Here is a 24,034-nt window from a genome sequence, read left to right on the forward strand (position 1 = left end):
TATATAAATAAATATATATATATATATATAACACATGCATGTTGTCAAAACATAGGAGAAAGTAATAATTTTACCAGAATTAACTACTTCAAAAACCAGATAAACATTCAAGTTAGGGGACTGACTTTCTCCAGAGATGCCTTACTATTCCTAATTTACTTTTTATATTTTTCCTAACTTGCATATTATAATACCTGCTTGATGATTATAAATAATTGCTCAGGATATAGCTCAACAGAGCACAGCCTAGCACATGTGAGGTCCTGGACTGGATCCTCAGCACTGAAAAGAAGGAGAGAAAGGAGGGAGGAGGAGGTAGGGGAGAGAGAAGGAGGAGAAGGAGAAAAAGAAGAAAGATAGGAAGGGCGAGGGGGAAAAAAGGCAGAGAAGGAGAGAAAAGAAAGGGGAAATGGAGGAGGAAGAAAGGAAAATGATTATCAAGAATCAGTTTTTCTTGCATCAAAATGTGAAAATTTGAGTATTATGATTTTTTTCTGACTTGATATGCTCCTTGTAACCTAAAAAATTCTAGCAAAATGCCACCTGGATGGAACTGAATTTTTGGCCCAATACCAAACATTCTTTTTAATTTAATAACAAACTGTTTTAGATTAACATTTACCAAACTAAAGTAGTTACGAATTTTAAGCTTTATTCTAAAACCTAGATTCAAAGGTACGTCCTACAACTTTTGGTTTAGAAAATCAACATATTTTCTAAATCAAGCTACACCCAAATTAAATTACAGATGGAAATAATACTGATTGCAATCAGTTGAACACATATAGTATACCACTTTTTAGAAATTGTAGAACCTTCCAGATTTAGAAATAAGTTCTAGCAAAAATTTCAAGGGAAAGTTTTGATTCAGTCTAGTGACTACTTTCCAATTGCTCTATAAAGTAGAATCCCTTTCATAAATTTTTTATTGAAAGAGCCAACATGACTGACAACCTTGGCAGGTGTACTATCAGTCCAATCAGGCCTTTCTTTCCAGCATCACTAGCGTGTTTCTGTCCTTAGAACTTGTGGATACATCACTGCCTCTGCTACTGACAGGCGTTATCTCTGGAAATTGTTGGTGCCTGGGTTTCTGCTGTTTCTAAAGCTCTGACCAGGCAGTCTCAAGAACGGTATTCCGACATTGCTTCATAATTGTCTCAATTGTGATTGTGCATCTTTGCCTGGCCCTCAGCTAACAAGGACGGGTTGAGAGGATTTCTTCTCTCTACCTGCTTTGACAGTTTGAGTCTCCAAGTGTCTGCCTGGTTACTAATTATACAGGGATCCAAATCTTTCTTGAGAATATTGGCTGACATTTATATGTCCGCCAGTGGTCGTATTTCTTGTTTGAACAATGGCATAAGACAGAAAGTATTCCATAGCCCCAATAAAAGTTCTAAGACTAACATCCATTCTTCACATTGGCTAGTCATTGCTTTTGCTGTTAGGCTGAGGTCTGTCTGGTAGTGTGTTATGTAGCGCATCTGTGATTTATTGAAATTTTCTTAAGTTTAAAATTTAGTTTGAATTTTGAAATTATGTTTGAAATAATACGTGTTTTTTATTCTCTTTAATAAATATGGTATAAACAAGCGCAATATTGATATTAGATGCATTTGCTTACTTAGTTAACAAATAGTTTTCTTTGGCTTGGTTTCTTCAAACAAAAATATTCAGCATCTCTTCCTACACCTGCTTTGGAGGTAACTGTTTCCACTGACAGGTGGAGATACTTCTAAACTCACATGAAAATTACGTTTTAACCTGCTATTTAAAAAACACCTAAAGATGAACAGAAATCAGTAATTTCTTTTCCTTCTTTAGGTATTGCAGACTCTGTTTCCGCTGTATTCGTATGATGTGTTGGGAACATGAAGACAATGAGAAAAATAAAATTGTGCCATGTAGCAGTGGTATTTCACTCTAAGCAAGACTCACCCTCGAGCTTTGGCAACTGCTGACAAAAGTCTCTCGGAACTCAGGATTTAAACCAAGTTGCAGATCTCCCCCTCCTTGGAGAGGTGGACCCCCAAACCCCTCGGAGGAGCTGCAGCCCTGGGCCTGCAAAGAGATCTGCGTGTTTCCCACTCTGGGGCAAGTAGGATGAGGAGCTGCCTTAGGTTTCTCCAACGTGAGCAAGCTGTTGTTTGCTGATTTCTCTTTTCATTTTTAACATGGAACTTGGTTCAGGTCTGATCAAAGAGCTGGTTACAGTTTGTTTTCCTTCATGGGATGTAATCTGTAGGCTTAGATTGCCCTTCTCCTTCTCCACAAGAGTCGGGCTGTGAGCCTCACAATGACCTGGCGGCATTCCAGGAGCTGGACTCTCAATTGCTTCCCTCGCCTCCTGGCTCTCACCCTTTCAACAGCAGGGGATCACGGACAAAGGAAGAAGGAGAAACCAGGTGCAATGAAAGGACTGCAGGGAGCCGTGTGTGATCGACCACCTCAAATAACACTGCCTCTCACACAAACTATTTTCTGAAAATTACCATTGTCAACAGAAACCCAGGGGATGTAATTTTTTAGATTCTTCTGTCTGTATTACAGAACAAAGCATTTTCCCGCATTGACTCACGGTCTCCAACTCTGTACTGTTATCATTTCCAAAGGTGCCTGCTGGTCTGGTTTCCCTGGCTAACGAATTGCTCTTGTCCTCACTTTCCATTTTTATTTCCTCCTCACTTACTGGGCTCCCGTTAGCAACACCAGGATCACACCCGTCTTCCTACCGTGGTTCTCTCAAATTTCTTTCCCTCGGCCTGGTACATCAGTCAAATCGAGAGCACCCCGGGCTCTCTGACTTCCGTTTTGTACTTAGATCGCCTGGCCCTGTCACAGCTCCTTCTCCGAGCCTCCCTTCTGCTTCCCTGTGGGTGGCCCCGGGTTCACAGTGCCTGCTGTCCTCCTGCCTGTGTCCCATTGAGTGAGTGACTCGGATGTGCTGACACCGATGCGCCCTGACGAACTTCCCTTCTGAGCGGTGATTGGCTCCTGAGCGAGCCCGGAAAGGACGCTATGTGGAGCTCATGCCCTGCGGCCGGGGTGGGAGCCACTGTGGTGTTTTAAGAACCTCAGCACTCAGTTATTTGAAGTATTTTACCACATAGGTACGGTTTCGTCAACTGTAAACAATTCCTTGACGTTGTAATCAAATCCACTATTTTTCTCAGAAAGCAAAATAAAAGTATATTTCATATTAAAAAAGAAACTCAGAATAAAAAAGCTAATCTAGTCAAATATAAGGACAACTGTCATAGCAAAGTTAATATGAAATCATATCACATACTCTACATGTAAATATGTCTTCCCTAAAATACATGAGGTTTTTTTTTTTTTTCCTCTTTGGTTGCTTGCTTTTGCAGCTGTAGGGGTTGGATACAGGACCTTTGCACTGAACTAAGACATCTTTTATTTTTCTTTTCATTTTGAGACAGGACCCCACTAACTTGTTAAGTTGCCCAGGTTGGGCTCTACTTACAATCCTCTTGCCTCAGCCTTCCAGGGTGCTGGGATGATAGCATGTGACACCCCTTCCAATTAATGATTGTTTTCTAATGTAGAAGAGGTTAACAAAAATAAAACCTTACAGGCAGTAGCAACACTGGAAATAAATTCTAGAAATTCCATTTTTCCTCTCATTTTTGGCCTGATTTATCCTTTTATTAGAAAAGCAAAATGAAAATCAAACTCTTTTTCTTACACCAACCAGAAGCATTCTCAACATAACATGTGTGGACTCAGGGTTACAGATGTTCCAGGAAGACAAATATTGGCATTTTAGTTGATAGATATTTTAATATCCAGCTATACCGGAGAGGAATTAAATTCTGTTTGTTCTAGTATGTGTCAGGTCACTGACCTTTTCTATATGAAAAATTGCTTCTCTAATATTCTTCTTCAAATACTAAAGAATTCTCATGAATTACAACATGGCTAATACTTCTCAGACGTCTGGACCTTGGTGACATTGATAATGGAACAGCTTGCCCCAACAAAGACGTTGTTCTGAAGTGCAGTGCTCACGTTTTGTCGCCACAGTGCTCGCAGCTTTGCGTCACAAGCGGTGTGGTCTCCACCTCCGTGTACCCAGTTCGTGGTTTCCCACACGCACTTCACCTCAGCGACCGCAAACATTCGCTTAGCGGCCCTCCACTCCTCGCTTCACGGCGACAACACCAACAGCAAAACCACTGATTATCCCTATTTTGGTCAACAGCATCAATCTATAATCAATCAATAAAATTAAAGAAGTCTTTACTCAGGTCAAGAACACCTTGAGAGACCCTCACATGGCTGCCTATCTCCCCTGGCCACTTCCTGTCCTTCCTGGGAGGCGTGGCCTTCAGGCTGTCTCATCTGCACTGCCCCAAAGCTTCCCGTCCACAAGCTTCCCCAAGGACAAGCCTGTATGCAGGGATGAGCATTTCCATGGCAAGACATGTGGTCATAACTTGAAAGGAACACAACAGATTTTAAGGAAAAGTAACAGAGAATTGTTTTGAAATGACTCTCCCCACCTCCAAGGATGCATAGCAACAGTGCTGTCAGTCCAAGTTTGGGTAGGCGGTGCTGGGCAGATGCCCTCACGTAAGTGGGCTTTGCGTAAAGTTACAGCAAACCTTTGTTTGTGTTGCAGTTCTAGCCATCTCGTGTGACAGTTCTTGTGGGCCCGCGTATGTTCGTGGCTCTCCTCCTTCCTATGGGCTTGACTTTGTCTTTTGTTAGCATTTGTCACCATTGACTGTTTCAAATCTGTCAGCTTTCACTACTAAGTAAATTGCATGGGCCACATATGTTCTCAAAGTATAGTCCCCAGACTAAAATCTGGGTGATTCTACTGGATGTTATGATTCACCTACTATATTTCCCCAGGATTTACAATTCTAAAAAGCGTGATCCTATTATTCCTCAATTTTAAACGACTGAGCTCCCCAGTGCCCATGTGTGAGAACACAAGTCTTCCAGGAGCTTTCATGGAGAAAGGTCTCCCCCGCCCCTCCCTGCACAGCCACGGGCAGTGCCAGCCACTGTCCAAAGGGGAAGCAGTGAGCACCTCATGCCATAGTCCCTGCCCATCGGGAAAGTCAGCAACAGGTGCTTAACTGTGGTTTCACAAGGATTTCAATTGCTGAATAATAAATTAAAATATTCTTCAGCCAATTTTACTGTGATTGAGTAATTCATTTAATAACTATAATTTAAAGGGTTAGAGCTGTAGCTCAGTGGTAGAACACTTGTTTAGTTTGTCTAGCATGCACAATGTCCTGAGTTATATCCCTAGTACCAAAAAAAAGAAAACAAAAAAACAAAGAAAAGAAAAGAATTATAAATCGAAATGGTGATCAACACTCACCAGAAGCAAGTCCCAGTGGGGTTAAGCATGGCAACTGTCATTATTATAAGTTATTTTGATATTTACAATAAGAGTTATGACTTATCTTTTGAACAAAACTCTTCCAGTTATGTACATTACTCACACCAAAAAGATACACAAGAGCTAAATCAAATCACGCCATCTGTAGAAAGAATAATACATCTTGACAAATCGCATTTATTCCAAGATTCCAAGGTATTTTGGAGGGAGAATATTTATTAACAATCTTCATTACTTTGTGAGAAGAAAACTTGTAGGTACTTTTATCACCAGCTGGATGGAAAAACAGAGCTAACACAGGTGACCTTTCCACAGTATGGAGTGAACAATGGGAAAAATGGAAACAGAATTCACTTCAAAGTGGCTGATTTCAAGCCTACTCATTTAGCCAGCAATGTGCTGGTCTCTGTAGCTCAGCGAAACCACCACGGACAGTGTGCACATGCGTGCAAGCAAGCACCCCCAGGAATGCACGAGCGTGAAGCTGACCAGGCATCTCCAACTGTTCCTCAGCACCCAGGGGTACTGGTTCTGAGACCGCCCCCCCACTCCAAAAATGAAAACCTGCAGGTGCCCCAGTGCCTTATACAAGATGGCACCACGCTTACATACAACCCATGCACACCATCTCCTATATTTAGATCATTTTTCCATTAAAATATCAAACACAATGTAAAAGTTATGTAAACAGTCGTTATGCTGATGTGCTTATGGAATAATGACAACGGAATGCTACACATAAACAAATGGGGAGTTGAACCTACAGATATTGAACCTGTAGGTGCAGCCAGCATTATATGCACAGACCACTAATGGATGTGATCGCCCCCCCCAAAAAAAAATCTGTAACTGAGACCAAGGAACAGCTCCTTGCTGTTGTTAGGGCACACTTATAGAATATCAGACTTGTAGGCATATTATAGCAAAGTGAGAAATCAAATAGAGGCCTGTGACCACAGGGTCCTGCAGCTTGTTACATAGCTAGCTTGCTAAATGCAACTAAAGCCTTTACCGTCTGGACCCAGCTGTTATCCTTTCCCAATGTGATAGGTCAAACTGAGTGTGTTTCCTTTAGTTAAAAGAAGATGCATTGATTCCAACTCAACCCTACCTACTCTTCTCAGACCCCCTACCTCCAGAATGCTCCTGTGTAATTCTGCCTGACAATATGTGACGTCATTCTAGTATTCCATGTAACCAATCATGTAATAACCTGCTGTCAGCTTTGTACTTCCCACTTGCAAACCACATTTAAACTGAACTCACACCCGGTTCTGGGCTGATGATTTGAAACTAATTCCCATCAGCCCCGTAGGTTACATCAAATTTGCCTTCCAAAATTGCTTCAGTGCAGAGCATTTTCCTTCTGGGCCTGGATTTTTCCCATGACACTGTCAAGAATTTACCACTTGCTAATCAATCCAGGTCAATGCTGATGTACAAGTTAGATTGCTTTGGTAATGTTATGTCTTCCCTACCATAAGAAAAATTTAACTGATCGGGGCTGGGGATTTAGCTCAGCGGCAAAAGTGCCTGCCTGGCAAGCGCAAGGTCGTGAGTTCGGTTCCCGGTACCGGAGAAAAACCAAAAAAACCAAAAAAAAAAAGAAAAATTTAACTGATCATAATCCAGCCAAGCTAAAAGAAACCTAAAAATCATATGTGATCTAAACTCTTACTGTAGTACTTTTATTAAAATTAAACAGAATCATTATGTATGACCTTTTTCTCTTTCTCTTTTGGAAAGGCCAATACTGCTTAAAGGAACTACTACTTGCCTATATCTCAGTTCTGTCATGCACTAGAGTTGACTGTATCTCCCCAAGTACAGGGAATGGAGGTAGGGACAGAATCACCTTTGCTGGGAGATTCTCACCACGCCTGACAGAGGATGTGGTCTACAAGAGAAAAGAACACAGCTGATAGCCACAGAGAAGAGATGAGACAGAGGATCCTCTGAGTGTTCCAGGACTGGCACAGTCCAAGAAATGAGCCAGGTTCTGAGTCATCGGAGTTCTTCACCCTCTTGGCAGGCTCCTTGAATTCTGGGAACTAAAGGGATAATCACCCAATAAACCCCTCCCAACAGGCTCAGGTAGATTTCTCCCATTAATCATCAGGAGTTTTAACCAGTACAACATTTCAAAAACAACTAAATTTATTATTTTACCCAGTTTGTTCCAAAAAGTTCTGCACAGAATGACACATTTTACTGGTTTAAAAGCCTGTAAGAATGCAGCAATACAATGGTTACATTTAGTAGATACATTACGGTAAGTACCAGTGGAAACTGAGCTTTTAATAGCAAAGTACACTAAGTGCGACATTACCATTGAACTAAATTGTTTTTCATCTTAATGCTTATATCATCACAAACGTAAGACAGTTATTTCCAGAATCAAGTCAGAAGACCATGGTGTTGAGCTGTATATTACAAATATATTACATTAACAAATATACTACATTTTCTCTACATGTATTTAGAAAAATCCAGAAAATAAAAAATAGACTGGGAAATTAATATTCTTCACAGTATTTTTATATGAATTCAGTCTGAATCATCGCTACTGAAGTAAGAACTGTCACAGTATTCTGCAGTGTAGACGAATTTATGAATGATTGGATTCATCTTTGGTATCCAGTGTCGGGGAACCAGATATGTTGAAAGGTTGAAAAAATCCACAAATACTTTGTATCTGTCACTGGAAAAACATATAAGCAGATCATTAGATTTGCTGATATGAAATATTTAAAACTTTTTCCCCATTCTTATCTTGGGTGTCTTATCATAAATGACTAATATTCAAAATTACATATTGCCTGTTGCGCACAGTGGATATAGTATGTGTAGCTAGTTCTGTACCCTTAAGATTGTTCACATTTAGTCCATATCCAAAGTTCAAGATCATAACACAACATAATGACTTTGGCTGATCTAGAACAGTGTGATACCAATTAAAACCTAGAATCCCTGTCGTGCTATGTTCCTAAAGACAGAGTATGATAATTTCCTACCATTAAAGGGTTGTACGCAAAGTTATAAATGTAAAGTGTACAGAGTTTGTGATAGTTCTTTGGAAAATATTGCACAAATGCAAAGTAGCTTCCAACTAACCACTGAAGGCTTCAGTACATTAAGAGCCATCTTTGGTCCCTTCAAATGTCTATGTGTGATTTTATCATGAAATATATATCTTGTGTTTGTTTGTCAGAGAGCTATTTTAACTGCTGCAGTTTTATAGAGGACAAGCTTTTGCCTTAGCAGTCAAGCAAATCTAGGTTGACATCATGGCTTTGCCATCTATAAACCAATGCTGGTAGACATGGGATTGAAACTTTCATAAGTAAACAGAAATGATTTCTAGTTCTATAAATATATGCTACAACCCTTTCATCTGGCTGGAACTTAGTGAAGATCAAACGAGACATCAAAGATGCTGTTTAGGTTAATTATTCCCACCACTCAACTGATACATTCTCCCTCTCTCTCTCTCTCTCTCTCTCTCTCTCTCTCATCGCTGGAAATGAAACCCAGCGCCTCATGCTAGACCAGCACAAAAATGATAAAAATTTGAACCTGTGCATTTTATGAACCAACCAATCTGGCAGTAAGACTAGGGATGAAAGCAATATACTATAAAGAGCTGGGAGGGCTACACTTGAACACCAGACTTATTGAGTTTATTCCTCTTTTCCAAAGAGCCTTGGGGGTTTCTTGATTTCACAGGGTTTCTCGATTTTACCTATGATGTTGTGAGCAATAAACAGAAGAAAATGCAAAGTGTCCTAACTACTGTTTAAGTATGTTTCATGCCCTCAGTAAATACTGGCCTCTTCCCTTGTAAAGAGTGTGAAAAGTGCACTTTCTGGAGTAGCTGGAAGTTTTTTAATGATGTAAAATAGAATCACGTCAAAAAACAAGAAACAGAGCTGAGTGTGGTGGTGCATGTCTGCAGTTCCGGGATTCTGGGAGGCTGAAGCAGCAGAGTTACAAATTCTAACATAGCCTGAGTGACTTAGCAAGACTTTGCCTCAAAACACAAAAAGAGCTGGGTATTTAACCTCAAGTGAAGGTCCTAGATTTAATCTCTAGTAATAACAAAGAGAAGCGTATCATTCAAAAAGGTCTGAGGGGAGTTAATGATTTTAATGATGAAGCAATTAGTCTCTTGGAAACCTGAGCTGGATGAATGGGAAGACTCTTCCCCAGGGCACGAAGGCTCTTAGTGCCTTTAGCCTCTCATCAGGGAGCAGCCACCTATACCAGGCCCTCTTCCTTCTAGGATCCTGAAGGTCAAGTTCCAGAATCCAGGGTTTTACCCGGTTACCCCCAAGGCGCCACATCTCAGCACCGCACTACAAAGCAGCTGTGTGCTGTTCGGCCAGCAGAAAGGCCGAGGGGCTTCGCCTAGACAACGCATGCTGGCTTCCCCAGGGTGACAGGAGGTCTCCAGGCCTCACCTCACGGTCGAGCGCAGGTAGTGGTACCCAGAGGAGCCGCCAGTGCCCGCCTTGCTGCCCAGCATCCGGTGCACCAAGCACACGTGGTTATCTAGGCAAACACATGCATTTATTCCACGGTATTTTTGTGCCATTAGTCCCACAGTGTTCTGAAAACAAGGGGTTGGTAATGATTATTGCCTCCGAGAAAGCGCTGGCGACTTATCACTTGGCCATATGGAAGGTGCGCGCACCCTGAGGAGACTGAGGTTGCCTAGCGCCCCTCAGGACTCAGCGTCCTGCAGCTCCTGGGTCGGGTGCTCAGCCCGCCAGCCTGCGACCTTCCTCTGTCCTTGACAGTTTTGCCTTTATAGAACCCTTCCTCCATTAAAAATGAAATAGTTAAATATATATTTTAAAATTGCAGTGACACAATGATAGATATATTAGTGGTGGACTGTACTAAAATGATTTCTCTGATCTAAAGTTGATTTTTCCTTCTGATCTTAAAAATAAATTAAAACATTTTCTTGAGCCAGCAAAAATATTGGAGTAAAGCAAAAGAATAGGAAGGCGAGGACTTCAGGGGTGGGAGGAAAACTTACATCTCCATTTGGATATGAGCATGTCTATGTCCATAAGGAAAGTCAGCAACTGAAAGGGGACCTGGAATCGAGGCTCCTCCCTGAAAAAGAAGAAAATTGTAAGAAGAAGCCGTGCATTCAAGCAAATCTAGAGTGTCAAGAAGAGTCCTGGTGAAAGACATCAGCTTTGCCACTTAGGAACCCTAGAATCTTTAGGGTTGTTCTATTTCTTCATCTCAAAAATGGGAAGCATATTTTGCAATGTCTGTTTGCAGTTTAGAAAACTACATATAAAGCACATAAAATAACTAGTCACACTTAAGATAGATTCTTAACAGAAGAGAGACATATACACCACCAGGCATTTCCCCACTATACAAGTTTGAAGCTTCAAGATAAACATCTTAAAGCACACAAACAAAGACTACTTCTCATTTTCTCTAATACATTTGTTTTCCTTTCTTCATAGAATCCTTCATCTTTCTCAGTACATTCTTTTCCTAGGACACCTTACTTTGAATGATATTCATTTACTTTGAGTTTAAGAAAAGAGCCAAGGATTGTATTCATGTTGACACTCTAAGAAACAAATTTAATTAAAGAAATACAAGGAAATAAACATAAACACTGGTGTCTGAAACCTTTGGGATAGTGTGCTCCCCCGTGTATTCACAAGTCGTGAACTTCTAAGACGGACTTCACATCCATGAAGTAGGAGGATGAGCATATTTAACGGGCACCTCCAATGTTTCAGACAGTAAAGGCAATTGTAAGTAGAACACAAGTTTGTGAGACGTTCTTTTTCAGTTTACAAATCAGAAATAATCCCCAAACATTGTTTACTGACAACACATTTCATGATTGAGTTTCTGAAAAAAATAATCTTTTGTGTTCTTGGACATTTAATGAACCACAATGCCTTCTACAGCTTAGAAAAGATAGATATTTGAATAATTTGCTAGTGTATCTAGAACCTGCTTCAGAGATGAAGTTATATTTTTGTCACTTAAAAATAAAAAATAACTGTTTTCTAAATTTAATTGAAAAACTCAGTTACCATATTAAACTAGGATTCCAAATTTTAAGCTTCCTATTTGGTACTATCGCCATGCATAGCCATCTTGGAGCTATCTACAGCCAGGCTTCACTGTTCCACATCTCCTAGTCCGGCTGTTCTTACCGGTAAAAATATATCATCAGTGCTCCCTGCAGCGCTCTGTATGACAGTCGCCTCTCACCTGCGAGGCACAAAGCAAGTTGCAACAGATGAAGTAATCTGGGGCAGCAATAGTCACTTAGCATTATTGCTTTACCTAATTAAAGATTTCATGTTTTTTGGAAAACAATTGCAGTTTTAGCTTAAACTTTTTATTTCTTTTTGTGAACTTTGGAACTTTCATTCAAAACATTATTTGAACATTGGATTACAGGAAATATGTGTACTTTAGACTCTCAAAATCTTTCAACATCAAAAATGTGTAACTTCCCTGATAAATGTCAGTTTCCAACTAAAATAGTACCATGGGGGCTGGGGATTTAGCTCAGCGGCGAAGCGCCTGCCTGGCAAGCTCAAGGTAGTGAGTTCAATTCCTGGTACCGAAAGAAAGAAAGAAACAAACAAACAAATAGTACCATGATTTACTTTTCAAAAAGTTGAAAAAGATGCTTCCTAAACTACATTGGAAAGTAGTTTTAACTCACTTAAAATTTGCTTCCTTGGTTTTAAGGAGCACAAGAGTTGTATAAAATCACAGGTGTGCATTGTAATTAAAGGCTTTTTCCCTCACTGCAAAAAACAAGACTTGTCATTCTTTTAGTCTTTCAGGAAACAGGCTATAACCTTTTAAGTTTAAACAGTTTAACACTAATTTCAAATATTGCTGCTTTTCTTAACTATGTTATAAAAATTAACATGTTATTGACACTTTTCCTTGAATGGCTTTTTTTGAAAAAGACTTTAAGGTTCTTCACAATAAAAATTCCAAATCAAAATGTACAGGATAGATTCAGATAAAGAAAAACAGTAGTTGAGTTATGAAGTTACTGATCATAATGGTCAACTAGTTTCAAGAAATAATAGCTCAAGATTGTGTCAAAAATTAGGCCAAAAGTCTGGCCAGATCCTTTTCCTGGTCTATGTGGGAAACATTTCCTCTGCCAAGTCTCCCTGACTCAGAGTATGTCCTTCCTTCCTTGCTTTTTCAGCCTCACTTACAGCAGGCACTTGTACAGTTACGATGAGCTGTTTTCACTTCTGTCCCTGTTAAACTGTGAGGTACTCACAAAACATATTAGACCTACCTTGGAACAACTGGTGTTGAGTATACACTATGAAGTTTTTTGCTAGTGTTTTTGAAATACAGTGAATGTAGAAACCTACTAATATAGGAGATAACATTTTCCCAATTCTTGTTTGCATAAGTAGGACAGCAACTCTCATTCTATGCCCCAACTAACATCTGATAGTCTTATCAAATTATATTTTGATCTCACATTCATTTATTCTAAGGAAATAACCCTTAGGGTAAAAATATCTACCTTTACTAAGGAGATGTTCGTGACGTTTCTCATCAAATAAGGACAGCAGCACCTCTTTGTGTTTCTGAAATTCAGCCATCGCTTCCTCTTTTTCTTCAGACTCTTCTTTAGACTTCAGAGAAAAACCATGGCATTAGAGTCACAAAAAGAGGACATATCCCGGTTTTAGACACTTTGTTTAAATAGCCTGTCAGGTCGCAGAAAGGGCATACTTGGAATATTTATTTTATCAACCAATATTACAACTTGGATATTACTTCTAATGAACTGGAATCTTACACACACACACACACTCACACACACACACACACACACACACACACAAATGCACAAACACACAGCAGTTCTATCCTTCAAATTTAAATAGTTTGGCATGTGCAAATAGTCTCTTTGAAATATCTTGAGAAATGGACTAAGATGTTATAATTAGAGATAAGGACAAATTATCAAGAATGATCTAATATTATACAGCAATTATTTAACACAGGTTTAAATGGATTCTTCCCAGGAAAAGAATTCTCAGGAAAACTATTAACAGTATTGAAATTCTATATTTAATACTACACCCCATAAATACAATTTCTGAACTATGTTTTATGTTTTCATTTCCTTGACAGCTCTTCCCCGGTTTAAAGATCTGACTTTTCTGCCTAGCACATTTGCCTTTCTTACAAATCAATGGAAGTGGGGCAAATTAATTAGCCCAATTATTTTCAAATCCTCAGGACAAACACATAGAATGGGAAGAGCTTGCCTGCTTATTATTGCCAATTAATTATTCATTTATACAATATGCATCATGGGAAGGTGAAGGTTTTAAAATTTTGAGCAAAATCTGTGCCTCTCACTACCCAATGCAAAGAAAGCACCATCAAATAATCACCAGCACATGGAACTGCAGTGTGAGCCACACCGCCCAGAAGTGCGAGTCCCGTAAGGAAGTATGGTGTGTAGTGAGGAGATCAGCAGAGACAAGGTGTTGGACTATAGCAGACGGGAGAGGCCATATAAGGATTTTATCCTTCTGTTGCAAACAATAAAGTGATATCAGAAGATTTTAAGGGAGGTACAATCAGACTTGTATTTTGAAAAGGTGACTCCAAGAGCCATGGTGAATGACTCAGAATAGAGCCATATTGGGAGGCATGTAGGATAGGATCAAGACTTGTTACTTAAGAGCAGGTGAAAAGCAGATGATTTGCTTGTGAGAGACAGTGAGAGGTGAAAGGGAGATACAGGACAGGAGAGTATCTGAAAGATGATACTAGTTGGATGTGGTGATAGATCAAAGAAATTGGTAAAACTGAGGACAAGGGTACTCAATGGTGAAAGATCTGACCAACCAGAAGGCTTATAGGAGAAAAACTTCCTTAACTCTAGAACAGAAAGTGCTAAGGGAATGTCTTTCAAACTCTTAATTTATTGATCTGAGAGAAAATTACAAGCAATTAAAGGAAATCGAGAAATGAGAGCTAGAGAATTATATGCGACATTTCGATGCATACCAACATTCAAGGGAAAGAGTGCTTGGGTAATAATCAGTAGCCTCTAGATTGAGTACTGCTGAGAAGCCAAATAAAGTTAAGATTAAACATGGGCATTGGATTTACACGTGTCATCACTTGTGAATGAGGAGGCAGGGAGGCTTATTGAAGAGGGCTGAGGATGAGAGGAGAGATAGGAATCATCCTAACTATTGCTCTAAGCTTAGCTTTACAAACCTCAATCTACTTTAATGCTCACAATAACCCTTCAAGGCAGACATTCCTTCTCATCTGTTTTACTAATGGGAAAGGGGAAGCAAGAAGAAGTTACTGGTTATCACAAAGTTCCACAGCAGAAATGGAATTCCATTCCAGCCAAGGTGACTGAAATCAGCGCTTGCCATGCTACCTGACCCAGCCTCTTAGGATAGAGAATTTGAACAACTTATCTGAGAAATTTACACATAGAGAATGAAGGACACGTGATTTGAGGAAAGTGAGAACCAATAGTATTTCTTAAGCAACAGTGAATTGACCTAATCTGGGGATGGGACCCAGCAGATATACAAGAGCAAAAGGAAAATAATATGGTTAAATATATTTAGTTGGCAGTTCTTTAGTTTCTTAGTTATACTTAGAATTGGTCATAATATGGAATTTTTCAAGAGATATGAAAAATTCAATTAAGTTCCATTATTTGCAACAAACAGAAATCTCTGCAACACAAGGAATTTAATAATGATTTTTATTGCACATGAAGAAAACAATCATTTAGTATAGTCAAAGAAGATGTATTTATGAAAAAAAGAATATGAGAAAAAAGAATAGCACACAACATTGAAATAAAATCCTTAGTACTTCTTCTTTAGTATGTTTATATTAACTCATGACATCATAAATACCTGAATCTTTATGAATTCTTCTTCCAGTCCTTGGATGACGTTTCTTTCAAACTTTCCCCAGAAGTTAAATCCATGTGGCTCTAAGCCAGGTGTCCTTTCCAGCCATGCCTGAAGTAAATATTCTTTTTAGATGAATATGTGATAAATTTTAAACATATAAAATATACTGTACCTAACATTCATTAACTTGAAACCAAAAATCTTCATAATATTGAAAAACATATGTCGTTTATTTGAAAGTATTTTTCCCCGCCTTCCGTTTTCTCATTTATGAAATAGCAAGTCACATGTCTAATTTTTCCAATCTTTAAAGTAATCATCATTAATAATGTTCATTTCTTATTTCTTAAATAAACTTCTGATAACAGAAGTCCCAATTTTCTTTTAGAAATCTACAAACATTTTTCAACCTCGTTTTAATGATGTCTTATGGTTTGTTCTCAAAATATTTTGTCTTAGGAGCAGATGAAAGTAGGTTTGTATAAAATACGATCTCTTTTTAATCTCAGGAGCACTGTTCAGTGAACAACTTTAAAATTAACTACTCACAATTATTTTAAGATTCTATAAGACCTTGTAATCTAAAACTAAAACTAAATTTATGTACACCCATGGGTTCTCCTTTAGCCTATATTTAGTTTTGCAATTAGCTTTGTGACTTTTTCCTCTTTCCATGTTCATAAGTTATTATAGGAGCATGTGCAGAATATGATAACATAAATCCACATTTAAAACACCCAGGAGATTAATGAGCATTGTATAATTTATTAAAAGTTTAATTTGCAAAGGAAAGACTTTCTAAAGTAAACCAAGACAATATAAATCTTATTTAATAACTTACTTATAAGGGTTCAAATTAACAATCTCTGAAGACTATATATAGACCACTAAGGGATTTAGATATGAAGGAAAAAATTCTTATTAATTTAATTTAACAAAAAAATCACCCAAGTGAAAAATTTTAATTCGTTATATTTAAAGAAATAAAATGTATATTGAAATGAAAGTTAAATTGTGCCATTTCTTAAAAATAGAGACTATTTTGAAGAAATTAACCATACTAGGCTACAAGTCAGCTAATTAAATATTGCTTAGTACAGATGTTTTAAAGGAATTGTTTTAATGATATTTGATTATTAAATATTAACCTACAATGGATTATATAATATTTTTAATTACCAAAAATACTTTTTAAATAAGAATTTACAAGTTAGTAGTTTGTAATTTTTTCCATCCTTTCTACATAACCCAATTTCGATATGACTTGAAATTCTGTGCTAGCAGAAGCTAGATGAACAGCATGTACTGAATTCACCCTCAGAGGCGATATAGGAGCACGCACCTCCACTAGTTGCAGAAGGCTCTTTTCTTGCTCGGACTTGAGGAGCAGCTCATTCTCTTCTCCGCTAAAGTTGTCTCGATAATGTCTTCTGTAGTATGGCACGCGCATGTTCTGAAGAACACCTATCTTGTTTTCTAATAGTCGGAACTGTAAACTCTGGAAGCCTGATGCTGGAACTAAGTATTCTCTTTGAGAATGAATACAGGAAGGGAAGACGGGAAGTAAGAGATAGGTCGACATTGTGTATCACTGCCGTGGTTTCTTCCTTATTCTAACGTTTCATGAGTACGCGCTTAGAATACATATTGAATGTGCTCTTCCTGGGGCGCTGGTGCAGACGCACGTTCTGCCTGGTCCTTCTCAGCTTCCCTTTCCTTCTCCTCCCTCCTGTCTCACCACATCCCCAGACCCCTTTCCATCTGTACGAAGTCTAGCTCTCTGTTTACTATCCTCTTTCTTTTACTGTGCTCTATAAACTATTTATACTTTGGGTTTCTCAGATAAGAGCAGCTATGCTGTATTTAACCTTCTAGGTCTGACTTATCTCACTCACCCTTATGGTCTCCAAATACCTCCCTTTCCCTACAAATGACTTGAATTTATGCTTCTGTTTGGCTGAGCAGCAAGGATTTATTTTCTTGTGAAGGGAAGTTGGTCCATTACCAAGAACCGACGTGTACAACCACCTAAAGTTGAACCTGAGGCTTGAACTTTGTTAAAAGAGGACATGAGCTGCTCAAACCACATCATTTCTGTCAATCAATTTCAAACTGGGTAGTTTATACAGTAGTGACATTTCACATATATTTTGTACGTATAATATGTATTTCAGTATATAATATGTATGATATAGCTTATTTAAATTTCCATGAATGTATATTAAACAAAATCTACATACATATGTATGTGTGGTGTGTTCTGGTGTACATGTGCAAGTGTGTAGGGGCTAGACTTTCTCCTAAGATAAAGACAGCTGACACAGAGCTTCCCACTGATCAAACATCGTTTACAACTATTTCATCCCTGCTGCAAAGGCATTCTTGCATGCTGTCCTTCATTTCAAATCTGAAATTATTTGAGTATCAATGAGATAATGCAAGTAAAGTAACTGAGACACTGCCTTGTATGAAAAAGGCAATCCCAAAAAACCAGGATTCCCACCCAACAGATCATCCGCACTCTTAGATTCAAGTAAATGTCTTTCATCTAGCTGCTGCTGAAACATTATTTGTTTGTAAGATCCACCACAAAAACACAACTGTATTTCTTTCGGCTGTCAAATACGTTGGGACATTGCCTATGACACCATATCATACACTCAATGAAAGTTTCTTTTAAAAATTTGCCCTGTAATTTTGTCAAGAACATAGTATGCTTTTTAAAAGGTGTGTGTGTGTGTGTGTGTGTGTGTGTGTGTGAGCCCCGGAGCTTGCATACAGACACACATACAAGGCTTGGATTGCTTGGTAATTTAAAGCTAAAATTTATCACTCAAGCCATCATTTATACTGGCACTTTTGGTTGGCACACTTCTTTACGTAGCGCTCTGTTCCCTTTGTGTTACTTTTTAAGTGAACTACTTATTTTACAGCTAGTTTAGCCATTTTGTTGTTTAAAATCCTCCTTTTTGGACAAAAATAGTAAACGATGAATTAAAATTATTTGGTCATATTATTTTCTATGTAAAAACAATGAAATATTTTTGATAACTTCTCAAATGTTTTGTGATTAAAAGACCCAAAGGCAGCAGGGCATGGTGCTGCACTTTGAAACAAGAGGATCACAAATTTGAGCCCAGCCTCAGCAATTTAGTGACTTGGTGAGATTTTGTCTCAAGAATAAAAAATAAGAAAGGGCTGTGATGTAGCTCACCCTGGGGGCCCCACACTCAATCCTAGGGCTAGGGTGGGGCTCCGTCTTTAAACTGAGTGTTGGTGGAGTATCCCTGTCAACAGCAGGCGGTGAGGTCCCGCACTGATGCCACAGCTGTGTACCTGAAGTCGTTGAAGTCCAGGGGCGTCATGGTCTCCAGGACAGAAAACTGCTGCACCAGGAGTTTGAGGATCACCACCACCCGCTGCATGCGAGTGGCCACCTTGAGCATGTTCCGCTCGTCCCGGACCTGAGTTAGGACGAGGCAGACCGGTCAGACAGCCCAGGCACAGGCAGCGCCGACTAAAGGCCAGTGCTTTCCTGTTCGTCTTAGGTGAAAGGAAACTGAAGCAGGAGCCTGGAACCGAAAGCGCCAGGAGCGTGCATTGCGCTAGTAACAATTCTGAGTTGTGTGCAAGAAACGTCAACAGACTCAGAATTCTTTTTCTTTCTTTACAAACAGAAACGATATGGGAGCAAGGTGGAAGAAAATCCCAGAACACATTTCCACTGCTGTCAACACAGATTTCTCTTTGAATTTTAATTTAGCTTAATTTGCTTCAAAAAAGAAAATTCAAGGCATCGTGTAGAGTTCTAAGTAAAGAACAAGCAAAATCTGCTCTTCTCTGATGGTCACAGGGGGGCATCTGTCCTCAGGCGTTAGGGTTAAGGTTAGGGTTAGGTAAAAAGGGACCAGGGCCCTGTCACTCTGGGCCAGCCTATTTGCAGCAGGGACTCAAAGGTATTGGACAGAAGCGTCTCTGCAGGGGACAGAGGAGCTGAGTGCGACCAGGCACAGCACAGGGGCCACTCCGCCCTCCTGTCTTTCTTTGTCCTTTTCCTCCCAACTTCCCTCTTCCTCTTGTCTTCCCTTTTTCTTCCTCCTCTCCCTCCTCCTTTTTCATTTTATTGTTGCTCCTCTCTTTGCAAAAGTCATATTCGTTAGAAATACAACTCTGTTACCCATTCATTCAAGGCTCAGGTAGCATGATAATCTACCCTTGCTTATAGCATACTTTTTTCAAAAAACATATTGACTACCACACAAAATAGAATTTGAAAAAAAACTTCAAGTCAATGGCCCTGAGAAAATGTCTTGAAACTATCTACTCAGAAAGTGTTTGGGTTTTATTTGTTTGTTTTGTTCCGGTTTTTAAGCGAGGTGTGGGGGTTCACACCTGTATCCCAGCTCTCTGGAGAATTAAGCAGTCTCATCTGTGAGCTGAAGGCCAGCCTAGGCCACACAGAGTTCAAGTTCAGCCTGAACTCAAAAGAGACTTTCTCAAAACAAACACACACACACACACACACACACACACACACAAAAAAAAAAAAAAAAAAAAAATCTAAGAAAATGTTTTTTCTTTGCAAGTCATTAGTCATTTCAATATTTGGTTTTATATTTTTCACATTTAATATTTTCTAGAGCTTCCAAAAACACAATAAAACAATTCCACTGCATGGTAACTTACATGACCGTTCTGAAAGATCTCTCGAACAGAATCTAATTCCCAGAGAATTTGCTTAAACCAGAGTTCATAAGCTGTAATGAGAAAATGCTTGTCAGTGAGAAAGTTATAGGAGCTTTGACCACAATATGTGAAAGGCATGTTTCTCATATTTGAAAATAAATAAAAATAGAATTTTAAAACTAGTAAATGAAATGTAGACCCATTTATGCTACAAATAGATATTAGTGTTAAAGTTAGAGTAGCCGCCATTGCTAGAGTATGCCAAGCGTATTAGCTATGTGCTTTAGGTTCACCATTATTACACTGGTTCTGTCAACAGACTATCATTCAGATCTTTTGGAAGATGTCAAGCAGCTTAGTCCTTCTCGTAGGCAAGGTGGGGTGGGGAGAAACAGTGATATTTAGCTTCAACTGTGAACCAAAAAACCATCAGGGACCTGAAGAAAAGATGGTAGGTTTTAAGACTGAAATTGTAAAGCTAAGTTACTGGAAAGGTAGTGTTTTATTTTTTAATTTGAGAAAAACCTAGCATCTAAGGAGGAAATGGCCAGATGTCTGTGGTACTATGAAAAAGACAAAGTTTCATTTCAATCTCATTACCAATTCTGACTACAGCTGATTTAGTCTTGTTCAGTACATCTCCTTTGAGAAGACGCATTTGAGTCCAGGCCTATTTGTTCAACCCAAATACCAGGAAAGCATTTATATAGAAAGATAGAAGCAAAGCCCTTCATGAGAGTTTGTTTTCCACTGTCCCAGGAGGCCATGAGACGAAAAAGCTGACATGAAAAGAGAATGACCTAGCTGGGTGGAAGGGAGAAGTACAATTGGAAGCAGTCTGCCTGAACATGTCCACCGCAGTGGAAGTTAACATTCCTTAACTTGGGTTGACTTGTTTGCACAATGGTTACAGAACTAATCACCCACACATGGAAGCTGATGTTTTAATAACTTAAGACCTATGGTAATATGACAAGCCATGGTCTCTTAAGCTAAAAACACTGCCTAGAAATAGAAAATTTGGTCAAAATAAACACATTTTGGAAAATATGTTTTGCCCAGTGCTAAACTTTTTAAAAAATTACATAAATGTCAATAAGCTTGAATGATTTATTTCATGAGAATAGTTTTTTAACATTCCAGGTTGAAAAATAGTAGCATCTACACTTGCAAATGCTTTGTGCAATTCTAAGAGATGGAGTCAAGAACAAAGCCAGAGTGTTACCTGACACAATTAGGAGCAAAGGAGCATAAGGATGGCTAGTATAAAGCCCAAAAGGTTTCCTAAGAGAGCTTCTCTGGCAAAGTATTCTCAGGCATTCCTAACAAAAGGGATCCCGGGTCTTTCACCAGCTGATAGATAAGAGATGACAGCTGACCACATTTTGATGGCAGGTGCCTGTGGAGCAGCGATTGTCCAACCTTTTGCAACTTACCTTGATGAGTTATGATGAAAAGATGTTCATCGTGGATTTTATTTCCTTTTATTTCGCTTTCAAGTTCTTGTGCATTCAAAATTTTCTCCAACTTTAAGTGAAAAATAGACTGGTTTCAAAATTGCAAAACTGAATATTTTAGTCCGCTTTAATACAGGAAATTCTGGAAAAAGTTCCAAACTTCCCAAAACCTTTCTATTTTATTTTAAACAATGAATGAGTCTCATCATAAAGAGTGAGTTAAAGTCACGACCTTTTAGTCTCAGAAAAAAATTTGTTTGGGAGGATTTTGTCACAACAAGTCCTGTGACACTCTGATGTTACTTCCTTATGATTTTATGAAATGAGAATGATGAAAACCTGACAACTTGCCTAAGCTGTCTGTGTTTCTGTCCTCCTAAGCCATTTTATTCCCCTTCAAAGCCTGTTCTAATAAGATCTTCACATTCTTTGCCAGTTTATCCTCAGAAACACATTCATGGGTACCATAACCACTTTTTTCTTTAAAAAGAAAAATAAGACAAGCATGCTTAAAAACAAACATAGCCCCAAATAATCTCCACACAGTCCATTTACTGATGATTCTTTTACCTAAAAACTAATGGTTTCAAGAAAATTTTGAATGTGTCTTTATCATTTCAGCTTTATGGTAAGAGTTTTAAAAGAGAGCATTTTCTAAGATGCATTTGCAGTTATCTAAGGTCGGGTTTATTGACCATGTTTTATTTATTCAAGTTGTGTAATGCCTGCCTTTTATCTACACTCTTCTGCCCCAACTCTAGATTCCCTGCTTTTGGTTAATTTTTATTTTTATCAATATGAGCTTGCAGTACATAATGATTACACTCATCATGGGGAGCTGGTCCATGTACAGAACACATTTTAATTGATTTTTCTTCCCCTTTCCCCTGATTTCATCTGCTTTGCTAATACTTCTACCAGGGATGTCAATTTTCACCTATAATTTTCTAGATTATTTTTATGAAAGTAGAAAAACAAAAGTTTTATAGATAAGTATCTTTAGGTCCAGAAAACCATTGACTACAGAGAGGTAGGGGGAGAGAGAAAGAGAGAAAGAGAGAGAGAAAGAGGAGTTTAGTTAGGACTCTGTCACTCACATGCAGGTAATTCCCATAGACAAGTCCTCCTTTGCTGGCTTTATTCACACCAGTTTGTGATTGGTCTTCACTGTCTTCTACAGATAGATTTTTAAAAGCATATCTACAATTTTAAATGAAGAGAAAAAAATAGATCTTGCTAGAAATGCAGTTAACTAAGAATATGAATGATTAAAAGTCTATGACCAGTTCTGTTCGGGTTGTTACTGGACAGAATAAAATGGAAAGTTTTCAGCACTCCTTACAATCAGACAGAAGATGGTTCATATTTGGCACTTTAAGAGCCTGACTTCACTCACGACAACAAAAGTACACACTCACCCGAAGTTGTTTCCTAGAAATGGACATCCACTCATGGTGACAGAGCACTGTCTGAGAAGCACAGAAGCGTCACACTAGATGGGAGGTACTGACCTTTCTGAGTGTTCCACAGCTGCCTTTATGGGCCCTGAGGGCTACTCCCCAGCCAATCAGCACTCTCCTTGTGCTCTCAACTGGGTTCTCCTTTCAATTGGGACAGGACTGACCCTGTGTGCACTTTAGCGTAGATTTGTGTTAGGCACAGTTTGTGTGCTAGGAGAATGAGTGTTCTGCCAAACTGAGTCATCTGACTGGCCAAATTCTGCTTCCGTATACAAAGTAATAAAAAACAGTCAATAGAAGCCAAGGTAAAACTCATTTAATTATTCAAACATTTGACATTTTGCTATCACGTTATACATAAAGATGATGAGCTTATACAAGAATATGTGCTGTCTCAGATTTAAACATCCTTCCAAGTCTTAATTTGAACACTGAACTTGAATATCCCTGGGGAAGGAATTCACATTTGACTGAGGGTGGCATGTGTTCAGCCACTTCTACCCCCTGTGAGCATTCTCCCTCCCTTCATCTCCTCCAGCACATAGCAGCAGGTAAGCACACCACAGACTGCACTGGGATTTTGTGGACGACGTTATGTAGTTTAGCACCTCCTGCACTCATCAATAACATGACAGCGTAGCAGGGAGTCATCCACATTGCATCACAATTCAAACAGTTTGAACATTTGAAACCTGTGCTCACAATTATAGACAAGGTCAGTGATAAAGTATCTTTTCTAGATATGTTATTAGCTGGTTCAATTTCCAAAATTGCTCTCACGGCTACTGATCCAGGGGAGAGGCTCCACACCCTCTCCCTGGCCACCCCCACTCACTGAGACCTTTGTAAAGATGCATGGTTCGTGTCCCACCATCTGCCATGAGGTCTTCATGGACTGTACCCAAACCATTGGACCTCACCACTGACTCTGTGAAATATTCACCACTGACTCTGTGAAATATTCACCACTGACTCTGTGAATGAGGAAAACCAATTTAACTTCTAGGCCTATAAACCTCTCCCCCAAAAGAAATGTAGTTATTTAAGTTGATTGTCATTTTGAATCCTGATCCACAGTAAAATCCTCATTTTATTTACATTATA

At 38.9% G+C, this 24,034-nt stretch overlaps 2 protein-coding genes across 4 annotated transcripts in view; one reads left to right on the forward strand and one right to left on the reverse strand.

Annotated features, from left to right (window-relative positions):
• The window catches only part of Ctso (cathepsin O), a 23,560-nt gene extending 20,346 nt beyond the window's left edge, over positions 1–3,214 (forward strand). For all 3 annotated transcript variants that reach the window (XM_005400946.2, XM_005400947.2, XM_013522905.1), the window contains one exon: positions 1,828–3,214. In XM_005400946.2, the coding sequence (XP_005401003.1) occupies positions 1,828–1,862 (35 nt within the window). In that variant the 3' untranslated portion in view covers positions 1,863–3,214. The remainder of the gene's footprint in view (positions 1–1,827) is intronic.
• Positions 3,215–7,515: 4,301 nt separating this feature from the next.
• On the reverse strand, positions 7,516–22,976 carry Tdo2 (tryptophan 2,3-dioxygenase). Its single transcript, XM_005400948.1, has 12 exons — positions 22,889–22,976; positions 22,568–22,670; positions 21,450–21,540; positions 20,014–20,084; positions 18,664–18,791; positions 16,670–16,856; positions 15,328–15,435; positions 12,942–13,053; positions 11,584–11,641; positions 10,425–10,504; positions 9,841–9,931; positions 7,516–8,081 (listed from the first exon to the last, which is right to left on the reverse strand). Exons 1-12 carry the CDS (start codon positions 22,921–22,923, stop codon positions 7,928–7,930), a joined length of 1,218 nt encoding a protein of 405 aa, XP_005401005.1. The 5' UTR covers positions 22,924–22,976; the 3' UTR covers positions 7,516–7,927.
• Between the last annotated feature and the right edge of the window lie 1,058 nt (positions 22,977–24,034).

Source organism: Chinchilla lanigera, unplaced genomic scaffold (genome assembly GCF_000276665.1).
Source record: "Chinchilla lanigera isolate Chin_1 unplaced genomic scaffold, ChiLan1.0 scaffold00070, whole genome shotgun sequence".
NCBI lineage: Eukaryota > Metazoa > Chordata > Mammalia > Rodentia > Chinchillidae > Chinchilla > Chinchilla lanigera.

Coding starts and splice junctions, on each gene's coding strand:
- Tdo2 (XM_005400948.1), bottom strand. CDS start 22,923: ATGAGTGGATGTCCATTTCTAGGAAACAACTTCGG. Junction 20,085..21,449: donor TTTCATCATAACTCATCAAG/GTAAGTTGCAAA, acceptor TTCTCATTACAG/CTTATGAACTCTGGTTTAAG. Junction 16,857..18,663: donor CTGGACTTCAACGACTTCAG/GTACACAGCTGT, acceptor TCATTCTCAAAG/AGAATACTTAGTTCCAGCAT.